This window comes from Schistocerca americana, chromosome 9 (genome assembly GCF_021461395.2).
Source record: "Schistocerca americana isolate TAMUIC-IGC-003095 chromosome 9, iqSchAmer2.1, whole genome shotgun sequence".
Classification (NCBI taxonomy): Eukaryota; Metazoa; Arthropoda; class Insecta; order Orthoptera; family Acrididae; genus Schistocerca; species Schistocerca americana.
The window spans coordinates 149,384,026-149,396,053 of record NC_060127.1 but is presented as its reverse complement, the minus strand read 5'-3'; the positions used below and the strand labels follow the sequence as shown (position 1 = coordinate 149,396,053).

At 39.7% G+C, this 12,028-nt stretch overlaps 1 protein-coding gene across 1 annotated transcript in view; it reads left to right on the top strand.

Annotated features, from left to right (window-relative positions):
- LOC124550942 (serine/threonine-protein phosphatase PP1-beta catalytic subunit) overlaps positions 1 to 12,028 on the top strand; it is a 91,158-nt gene that overhangs the window by 47,587 nt on the left and 31,543 nt on the right. Inside the window, exon 6 of the mRNA XM_047125749.1 lies at positions 1,578 to 1,712. Coding sequence (XP_046981705.1) covers positions 1,578 to 1,712 — 135 coding nt within the window. The remainder of the gene's footprint in view (positions 1 to 1,577; positions 1,713 to 12,028) is intronic.

Below are 12,028 nucleotides of genomic sequence, written 5' to 3'. Positions count from 1 at the left end.
CTCTTTTGCTGGTACATTACCTTTTTTTAAGATTCTTAAACCTCTTTGCCATCCCCCCCCCCCCCCCCCCCCCCCCCCCACCACCACAATATGTTCCCTTGTATATTGCTGCAGGTGGTTACTTCTACACATTTTTGGTTTATTAGTATTTTCAGTGATGTATCAGCAATAATAGAATCCAACCTTAATGAGTCATTATGGCTTTACATCAGTTCTCCACACTTTGTTACAGTTTTGTGTCAGTAAAATTTCCCACTGTGTCATCCACAAACAGCCTCATAGGGCTTTCAATGTTATCCACAAGATCTTAATATACAGGACGTTTGTCTCCACGTATCAAATGTCTAGGGATGACAGATCGCATCAGAGACGGTGTTGGCGGACACTTTCCTGTGACAAGGAGACCTTTAGTATTCAGCAGCTCTAGTACTACATGATTTTACCGAACTAGAAGGGTGTGCTGCATACTGCTTACCCCAGTGAATTCATAGTGATTTTCAACAATAAAACCTTAAGAATGAATGTTTCTTAGTGGAGAAAGATACTTTAGAAGCAAATCAGGAACTTTAATTTTGCTGGGCCTATGCCCTTTCGTGTGGAGCAAATGCCTGGATTATAGTGTGTACACAAGGCTTGCACACATCACAGGCTGTTGACACCCTGCCACCTCTCAGGGGCATACAAAATACCAAAGGATGTCTAGTGCCACTGGACAGTGAGCTGTGGAATACACACATGCTCATACACCTTCTAATAGCCATTCTACTGTTGAGCAGCTTTATGAAGATGAATTATTAGCATTGTGTATTGTTTGTATAACATGTTTATAGCAATGATCTAAATATTTATTATAATAAAGTGTGGTAGAAAACAGAAAAAGATAATTTCAACTTACCTTGTTTCAATGTCAGTGTCCAGGAGCGGCCAAATTCGATTCAGATACTCTAAAAATGAAGTTATGAAATGACTGAAATACTAATTTCAATAGTTCAATTTAATATTGTACAATATAACTTATATTGCCAATAATTATTATTTTTATGTGATATTGTTTAAGTTGAATGTAAGAATACATGGATGAATAGTTCTCAGAATGTACATATTTTTGTGAAAAAAGGGTGCCAAATATTTTCATAACTATCCAAAGGACAAAAAAATAGAAGTAATTGTTAAATACAGTAAAAAGCAACCCCCCTCCCCCCCCCCCCTGCACCCCTGGTAACTGCAGAGAATTATGCAAATATTGAACAAAAAGTGTTACTGAGCGATTCGTTAAGTGAGTAAACTCAGGCAAAAGAAACTTAACCTTGGGTTGTTGCACTCAGTTTCACTGTATGGTCCCAACTGACAATGTATCCTATTCTGCAGCTCTGAGGCAGGATTTGTCTGAAAGCTAGCAACATTTTGTCTAGTTTAAATGCATATCGATGATCCAGTTCCTCAAATGTTTGACAGGTTTGTTACCTGTACTCTTGAAATTATGTATATTCCACCAAGGCCTTCACATTACCATATATTTGCATTAATGTTAATTACTTTTAACAATATTTTCAGATTCACGTTAAAGTTTGTTTTAGGTTGTGGAGGACGGCTATGAGTTCTTTGCGAAGAGGCAGCTGGTAACACTGTTTTCTGCACCAAACTATTGTGGTGAATTTGACAATGCTGGTGGGATGATGTCAGTTGATGAAACGCTCATGTGTTCTTTCCAGGTAAATAGGCATAATAATTACCATTAGCGTTTGTGTAAGAACAAATAAATGTTGCCCCCGCCTCTTGCAGTTGTTGCAAGAATGGAAAATCTGCCTTGCACTTGTAGTAAAATTACGGTCCTGTATTTTTAGAGTTAAGTTTAATATACAGTCCCTGGCCGATTTATTAGATGCACTACAGTTTTTAAGCAAATTTTGATTTATGTCTAATGATTTTTTCCAACACACAAAGTGTGATAAAATTATTGTGTGTAGCGTACTTCACAACTAAGGTGATAAAACAAAGAAATAAAATGTATTTGTTGAAAATATTTTATTTCAATAATTACAACAAAAAATATTGTGAAAGTGAAAACATTACTTTTGATATTTCGTTGAGCCACCTTTTGTAGCTATGAGAGCCTTAATATGACATGGCTGTCGATGCAGGACTGTACTGTGTCCTGATCCATTCTTGGTACTGGTCTTGCCTCATTATGCCATCAACCACGTAAAGACGTCCTGTACCCTTGCCACAGATGACAGACCAAATCACTTTGTATGTTTTACGGTCTGAATAACGCAGTTGGTATGAAATTTTTCTCCTGTTTGATGGTGCACATACTGAGATTTGTTTGTTAGAACTTCAAACGTGCTTTCATCACTGAAGCATACCTGTAAAAATCAAGAAACATAATTAAATGATTAATGGAAAATCTCATATAAAGATGTGAAACAAATACTAACAAAGAGATAGAGGGGCTGGCCAGTACTTACCTCAGCTCAGCTCAGTACAGCCGATAGATACACAAACAGAACAGAAAATTTACGTATCCTAGCTTTCGGATCTTTGTTCCTTCATCATGGAGGAGAGAGGGGAAAAAAGGGGAATGAGGGAAAGTGGATTCAGTTACTCATAACCCAGGTTATGAAGCAACAGGGGAAAGGTAAACAGGGAGGATAGTGAAGATGGAGGCATGGGTGTCAGAGGGAAGTACTGTGCCAGCTACAAACCAAAGAGGATGCATACAGAAGTAAAGAGGTATATAATATAAATATAAACACAACTGTGTAGTATGAAAAGATGCGTGAATGGCTAAAGAGGACAGGGAAAGAGGAGAAGATTGAAGAGTAAATGGGAGTGAGGTTAGTTAACATAGGTTCAGTCCAGAGGGATGGCGGGATGAAAGGATGTGTTGAAGTGCAAGTTCCCACCTCCGCAGTTCCGAGGGACTGGTGTTGGGTGGGAGAAGCCAAATAGCAAGTGCGGTGTAGCAGGTTCCTGGGTCCCTAGAGTTATGCTGGAGGCCATGCTCTACTACTGGGTATTGGACATCTCCTAGGCGGACAGTTCGTCTGTGCCCGCTCATGCACTCGGCCAGTTTAGTTGTCTTCATACCAATTTAAAAGGCTGTGCAGTGCAGGCATGTCAGCTGATAAATGACATGTTTTGTTTCACATGTGGCACTGCCTTGAATTGTGTATGTTTTACCAGTAGTGGGGCTGGAGTAGGTGGTTGGGGGGGGGGGGGGGATGCATGGGGCAGATTTTGCAGCGGGGTGTGTTACAGGGGTAGGAACTGCTGGGTAGAGAAGGTGGTCGGGGAATATTGTAGGGTTTGACAAGGATGTTACGGAGGTTAGGGGGCCGACGAAAGGCAAATCTGGGTGGTGTGGGGAGAATATTGTCAAGGGATGATGTCATTTCAGGGCTTGACTTGAGAAAGTCATATCTCTGATGGAGTAATTTGTTGATGTATTCGAGGCCAGGATAATATTGGATGACAAGGGGGATGCTTTTGTGTGGTCTGGGGGTAGGAACATTGTTGTTGGACGGGCAGGAATGTATTGCTCGGGAGATCTGTTTGTGGACAAGGTCTGCAGGATAGTTGCGGGAGAGGAAATCACTGGTCAGGTTATTGGTGTTGAGGGATTAGTCACTGGAGCAGATACGTTTGCCACAAATACCTAGGCTGTAGGGAAGGGAGCATTTGATGTGGAATGGATGGCAGCTATCAAAGTGAAGGTACTGCTGTTTGTGGGTTTGATGTGGACAGAGGTGTGGATGTAAGCTTCAACAAGATGAAGGTCAACATCCAGGAAGCTTGGGTTTTGGAGAGGGACTAGTTGAAATTCAGATTCAAAAAGGAGTTGAGGTTATGGAGGAAATTAAGGAGTGTTTCTTCACCACGAGTCCAGACCACAAAGATGTTATCTATAAACCTATACCAGGCCAGGGGAAGCAGCTGTTGGGTGTTCAGGAAAGCCTCTTCCATGCGGCCCATGAAGAGGTTGGCATAGGACAGAGCCATCCTGGTTCCCATAGCACATAATTAATATACTATGAATAAATTTACATAGGTTATATAATATCATAAATAATTTTAAAGTTAAATTGCCGATCCCCAGAAGACCACATCCTTATCACACCACTGTTTAGCCCACTTCAGACACATCGTTTCTTTGTGACTGTTAACTTTGGTTTTCTAGTGGGTCGACAAGTCTTGAAAACAGTATCATTCAACTTTCTATGAACAGTGTGTTCAGTTGCATTCACATTAGCCTCTTCGTTGAGATTTTATCTGTTTTGTTGTTTCAAATCTGTTTTCTAGGCAAATTATTTCGAGAAATCTTTCTGAGCTTGGGATGCAAATTGGTTTTCTTCCACATTTATTCTTCCTTCTGGGGCTCACTTCTTCACCTAAATCAATTTTATTCTTTTTGCGCCTCACGCGAGCTTCTGACATTTCCAAATTTTGTAAAATTTCCCGATTGGAATACATTTTCATATTAATGGGGGCTTTGACCTCAACTTTTTTATGAGGTGAAATGTCCCTTCTTCTACCCATTTGTAAAGGTAACAGTTAGTAATATCTGACTGTTAAACAATCAATTGTGGTTTTGATATTACGAAGTTGATAATCAAAGCGAACAAAGTATTACACCAGTTACAAGCGAGAATGCCACTGAACAGTTCCTTTCCTGTATGATGTACTCTGCACATTGAGACCTACAATAAGTCAACAATCCAATGTCATGTAGCAACAATAGATAACAAAATTCAACAATATAATAAGTGCCCTGAATAACTGTCATAAATTTTTCAATATAGTACTCAACATGCAATTATTACAAATAACATTTAAAATGTGCAGTGCATCTAATAATTTGGCCAGGGACTGTGTATGCATCAAATTCTAATTTTGTTATATGACAGTATTACGTAGATTTAGTTTCTGAATTTCTTAAAACTGTGATCTTTATTTCCAAAGTTTACCCCAGAAGTGATACTCGGTGGAAGTGGTGAGGTGCTTTGTCAAGCTTTTTATATTTTTGAAGTCATTGGATTTGATTGGTGGAAAAATTAATACTTGTGTAGAGAGCAGTTTGTGTCCCACAGAGTGATGAAGTTTTTACTAACAATATTCATGTGTTGGGGTGATAAAGCTGATGTCAACGTGATAAGGGGCAGTGTATGTGTCAGATGAGCCCGCCAAAAATGCCAGTCTGAAATCTGTTGAATGACTTTCGGATGCACCAGAGTTTCAGTTGTTTGTCAGATCACTTTTCCCACAAACACAGGAACAACTATTCACCATATTTCAGTTCAGTATATCTAAACTTATTGAGATGACGTCCTCAAAATTTAAACCTTATAATAGTACAGCAGAGGCTTGATTAACCAGGTTATTACAGACCCTAGACTTTGCAGGTAATCAGACACAAATAATCCAAAATATATTTTTCCTGCTATTTAAAAAACACAGTGTATATTGCAAACTTACTGACCTACAAGTTATGTTTCTCAATAGTTTTCTTTGCAAAGCTCTTTTGGCAATTGGAAGGATTTTGAAGTGATTTAGTAAAATAATTGTACACAGCACACTTATAGGTGTGCATTAATGTGGTCACTCAAAATGATTCATATAATTCACACAACAGATCAGTGAGATTACATAAGTGGGGATAATGTTTTGTCTACATAGAGCACCAGTTCCATACAGAGGACTAATTTCCACAGTTCGGTTATTCATTGGTGATACAGAGCATTACACAATGATTGTGTTAGGCCCCAACTCAGTATCAAAGTGACTATAAAAGCATACCCACAGTTCACTAATAGAGAACTTTACAAATTGAGTGCTGAGTGCTTGCCGACTTGAAAATAATAGTGATTGGTACGATACATTATGTGGTATTTATACTTAATTGATGCTTATGGACTGACTACACAAACAAACTGACGAACAAGTTACGTCGTGATTATGGTCTTAGAATGTTGGCTACTGTCTACCTGACACCAATGTTTAAATGCTGAGTATTAGGCTTGAATTCACTTGGAACTTCACACACTGATGCTGGCCACTGACTGTTGCTTTGTGCAGAACACCAATTTAAAGATGCGCACAGGACAATTATAAAATTTTACAATAATAACCTATTGCACTTTAGATAGTAACTTGAAAAACAAAAAAAGTACAAAGTACAGTTACACACTAAGCAAAGACACTGTTTTGATTGATACTCCTTTTGTCAGAAAAGCTTCAGGACAGGGCCCCCCCCACCCACCCACCCTTCGAGTTTACGGTACTAAAAAGGAACGAATGTTTGTATGTTATATGGTATCCACACATCCTTGAAATTATCTTGGCCATGTTTCTGCCAAATTCACTTGGTGGGAGGGTTGTGCTTAGTAACACACTAGATAAAATAGATGCTGATTGTGAGCAAAGAGTGAAAATTAAGTTCTGTGTTAAGCTTGGGGAAACCCCTAGTGAAATGTGGGCAGTGATTAAGCAAGTATATGCAGGCAAGGCACTTTCAAGAAGTCATGTTTTTGAGTGGCACAAAAGTTTTCATAAAGGTGAAGCTTCAGTGCAAAAAGATCCCAGAGCTGGTCACCTGTCTACGGCACATACCGATTCAGATGTGGAATATGTAAGGCAGTTATTGCAAGAAGACCATCGTGTAACTGTGCATGCAATATCAGAACAACTTAATTTGAATTGTGATGTGTGTCATAAGATCTTACACGAAGATTTAGAGAAACAGAAACTTAATGTGGAAGTCGTCCCTCACACACTAAAAGATGAACAGAAAGAGGATAAATGAAGAATTTCTGCTGAACCATTGTATAGACCCAGATGTTATCCCACATTTGTCAAAGATTATTGCTGGAGATGTAAGTTGGTGCTACCAGTATGACCCTCAATAGCATCAAAGTGCTGAATGGTGGAGACCTGGATCACAAGCCTTGAAAAAAGTCTGACAACCTTCAAGAACAAGGACATTGTGATAGCACTCTTTGATAGTAAAGGATTAGTTCACCATGAGTATGTTCCTCTATGTCAAGCAGTGAGCCAACCTCTTTGCATCGAAGTCTTGAAACATTTATGACGAGCAATTCAACATTGCCGTCCTGATTTGTACCATTCTGAGGGCTGGTTACTACTGCATCACATGCAAGATCCGATACTGCTTTACCTGTTATTGAGTATCTGGAGTGAAGAAAAGTTTTAAAAGTTTTAGTTTTCTACATCTTTCATCATCTTACCCGTCTATTTTTCACAGCCCCCCTTCCACCTCTGTTATGTACAATACACTTACCTTCTCACTCTTATTAACTCATGCAGTAATCTCTGACCTGCGTATTACCCTGTCTTCCACTTTTAAGCTCTCAGGTTTTCAAATCTCGTCTGATGCAGTCCCCAGCAATCAGTCTTTCCTTCTCATCCCATGCGGTAAGTCTTCCCTGATCTGCTGTTCTGGATCACTTTCCTGAAATCTACCCATTTTCCTAGAGCTCTCCAGCCCTTTCCCTTCACCCTTCTTCCTTCCCCTTCACCCTCCTGCCTGAAGGAGGAGCCACTGGTTCCAAAAGCTTACCTAATTACAACCTCCTTTTGTGTGTGTATTCTGCCACCGCTTGGTGAGTCGAGTATCTGGCCAGACATACTGTTACGTCGTCCCACATCAACCATATTCGCCCTACCTCTCGTCTTGCGATTTTCTTATTTCCACAAGTGAAAATGTGATTGTAAGGAAAGCTTCATTGAGATGTTGTTGTTGTGATCTTCAGTCCTGAGACTGGTTTGATGCAGCTCTCCATGCTACTCTATCCTGTGTAAGCTTCTTCATCTCCCAGTACCTACTGCAACCTACATCCTTCAGAATCTGCTTAGTGCATTCATCTCTTGGTCTCCCTCTACGATTTTTACCCTCCACGCTGCCCTCCAATGCTAAATTTGTGATCCCTTGATGCCTCAAAACATGTCCTACCAACTGATCCTTTCTTCTAGTCAAGTTGTGCCACAAACTTCTCTTCTCCCCAATCCTATTCAGTACCTCCTCATTAGTTAGGTGATCTACCCACCTTATCTTCAGCATTCTTCTGTAGCACCACATTTCGAAAGCTTCTATTCTCTTCTTGTCCAAACTAGTTATCGTTCATGTTTCACTTCCATACATGGCTACACTCCATACAAATACTTTCAGAAACGACTTCCTGACAATTAAATCTATACTCGATGTTAGCAAATTTCTCTTCTTCAGAAACGATTTCCTTGCCATTGCCAGTCTACATTTTATATCCTCTCTACTTCGACCATCATCAGTTATTTTACTCCCTAAATAGCAAAACTCCTTTACTACTTTAAGTGTCTCATTTCCTAATCTAATTCCCTCAGCATCACCCGATTTAATTTGACTACATTCCATTATCCTCGTTTTGCTTTTGTTGATGTTCATCTTATATCCTCCTTTCAAGACACTGTCCATTCCGTTCAACTGCTCTTCCAAGTCCTTTGCTGTCTCTCATAGAATTACAATGTCATCGGCAAACCTCAAAGTTTTTACTTCTTCTCCATGAATTTTAATACCTACTCCGAATTTTTCTTTTGTATCCTTTATTGCTTGCTCAATATACAGATTGAATAACATCGGGGAAAGGCTACAACCCTGTCTCACTCCTTTCCCAACCACTGTTTCCCTTTCATGCCCCTCGGCTCTTATAACTGTCATCTGGTTTCTGTACAAATTGTATATAGCCTTCCGCTCCCTGTATTTTACCCCTGCCACCTTCAGAATTTGAAAGAGAGTATTCCAGTTAACATTGTCAAAAGCTTTCTCTAAGTCTACAAATGCTAGAAACGTAGGTTTGCCTTTTCTTAATCTTTCTTCTAAGATAAGTCGTAGGGTCAGTATTGCCTCACGTGCCCCAACATTTCTACGGAATCCAAACTGATCTTCCCCGAGGTCGGCTTCTACCAGTTTTTCCATTTGTCTGTAAAGAATTCGCGTTAGTATTTTGCAACTGTGACTTATTAAACTGATAGTTCGGTAATTTTCACATCTGTCAACACCTGCTTTCTTTGGGATTGGAATTATTATATTCTTCTTGAAGTCAGAGGGTATTTCGCCTGTCTCATACATCTTGCTCACCAGATGGTAGAGTTTTGTCATGACTGGCTCTCCCAAGGCCATCAGTAGTTCTAATGGAATGTTGTCTACTCCCGGGGCCTTGTTTCGACTCAGGTCTTTCAGAGCTCTGTCAAACTCTTCACGCAGTATCTTATCTCCCATTTCGTCTTCATCTACATCCTCTTCCATTTCCATAATATTGTCCTCAAGTACATCGCCCTTGTATAAACCCTCTATATACTCCTTCCACCTTTCTGCTTTCCCTTCTTTGCTTAGAACTGGGTTGCCATCTGGGCTCTTGATATTCATACAAGTGGTTCTCTTCTCTCCAAAGGTCTCTTTAATTTTCCTGTAGGCAGTATCTATCTTACCCCTAGTGAGACAGGCCTCTACATCCTTACATTTGTCCTCTAGCCATCCCTGCTTAGCCATTTTGCACTTCCTGTCAATCTCATTTTTGAGACGTTTGTATTCCTTTTTGCCTGCTTTATTTACTGCATTTTTATATTTTCTCCTTTCATCAATTAAATTCAATATTTCTTCTGTTACCCAAGGATTTCTATTAGCCCTCGTCTTTTTACCTACTTGATCCTCTGCTGCCTTCACTACTTCATCCCTCAGAGCTACCCACTCTTCTTCTACTGTATTTCTTTCCCCCATTCCTGTCAATTTTTCCCTTATGCTCTCCCTGAAACTCTCTACAACTTCTGGTTCTTTCAGTTTATCCAGGTCCCATCTCCTTAAATTCCGACCTTTTTGCAGTTTCTTCAGTTTCAATCTGCAGTTCATAACCAATAGATTGTGGTCAGAATCCACATCTGCCCCTGGAAATGTCTTACAATTTAAAACCTGGTTCCTAAATCTCTGTCTTACCATTATATAATCTATCTGATACTTTTTAGTATCTCCAGGATTCTTCCATGTATACAACCTTCTTTTATGATTCTTGAACCAAGTGTTAGCTATGATTAAGTTATGCTCTGTGTAAAATTCTACAAGGCGGCTTCCTCTTTCATTTCTTCCCCCCAATCCATATTCACCTACTATGTTTCCTTCTCTCCCTTTTCCTACTACCGAATTCTAGTCACCCATGACTATTAAATTTTCGTCTCCCTTCACTACCTGAATAATTTCTTTTATCTCGTCATACATTTCATCAATTTCTTCATCATCTGCAGAGCTAGTTGGCATATAAACCTGTACTACTGTAGTTGGCATGGGCTTTGTGTCTATCTTGGCCACAATAATGCGTTCACTATGCTTTTTGTAGTGGCTAACCCGCACTCCTATTTTTTTATTCATTATTAAACCTACTCCCTATTTGATTTTGTATTTATAACCCTGTAATCACCTGACCAAAAGTCTTGTTCCTCCTGCCACCGAACTTCACTAATTCCCACTATATCTAACTTTAACCTATCCATTTCCCTTTTTAGATTTTCTAATCTACCTGCCCGATTAAGGGATCTGACATTCCACACTCCGATCCGTAGAACGCCAGTTTTCTTTCTCCTGATAGCGACGTCCTCTTGAGTAGTCCCCGCCCGGAGATCCGAATGGGGGACTATTTTACCTCCGGAATATTTTATCCAAGAGGACGCCATCATCATTTAATCATACAGTAAAGCTGCATGTCTGCATGTCCTCGGGAAAAATTACGGCTGTAGTTTCCCCTTGCTTTCAGCCGTTCGCAGTACCAGCACAGCAAGGCCGTTTTGGTTATTGTTACAAGGCCAGATCAGTCAATCATCCAGACTGTTGCCCCTGCAACTACTGAAAAGGCTGCTGCCCCTCTTCAGGAACCACATGTTTGTGTGGCCTCTCAACAGATACCCCTCCATTGTGGTTGCACCTACGGTACGGCCATCTGTATCGGTGAGGCACGCAAGCCTCCCCACCAAGATATCACTTACATTCAACAGGCTGTGACAAATGATCTGACAAGCATTGCAGTTGAAAGTTTCCCTGATTGCTTTAAAGATCTCCAGAAATGTTGACAACTGTGTATAGATAACCAAGGGGCTATTTCAGTAGGATCCTAGGATCAGTATTTGGCAAGTGCAATTTTCTATTTCTTTTTCTTTTAAACTTGTCCTGGAACTTATCTGACAAAGGTAGAAGTTGGCTTCATGCCCCAGATAGGTGCATATGATGGTTTTGTTTTACCGGACGGAAGTTAGAATGCATACAGGGTTTCCAAAGCTTGTTGATATTTTTCAACCAACTCAGATTGTCTTAATTGAAATACTTAATAAACTAAAATACTATTCAAGGAAAACAGAAATATTACTATAAGACAGTGATTGGATTTTTGAATGTATTATTACATTTTGAGGTTGACACACTCTAGAATACTTAAGAGGGCACCAATTTTGAATTACACGGTTCTCAGAAAAGATAAGATGGTTTTTATAAAGATGGAATGGAGGCTTTCAAATAAGGTATATTGATCCCAAAACACATACTTATCCAGAGGGGTCAGATTTTAACAGTGCATGTGGGTTTCACAAATTGTTAATTTTGAATATTTCTCTAAGTCAGATGTTTCTACATGAACTATCTACACCGTTATCAGCAGACTGTAAAATAGAAACTGAACTACAAAGTTTTGAGGAATACAGTGTGGATAAGACTTTGGAGATTTCATACGTGCATGGATGTGTATTACGTATGGATGGGGGTGCAGAGAAAACTGATATTGCGAGGGGTATTATTGCTGTTAGAACTACTTTACCTTCCTTTGTTTCAATGACACTTTTGGAAGCCCACCTCCTAAGTGCTACTCACCAAGAGCAGATGGTTTGATATTATTGACCTTTGGCTTCTTGGGAAAGAGCTAGACAAATATATAGATAGGAAATCTACTGAAGACATTTTCCTGAAGAGCGAATGGGGAAAATATTTTGGGATGTCAGATGG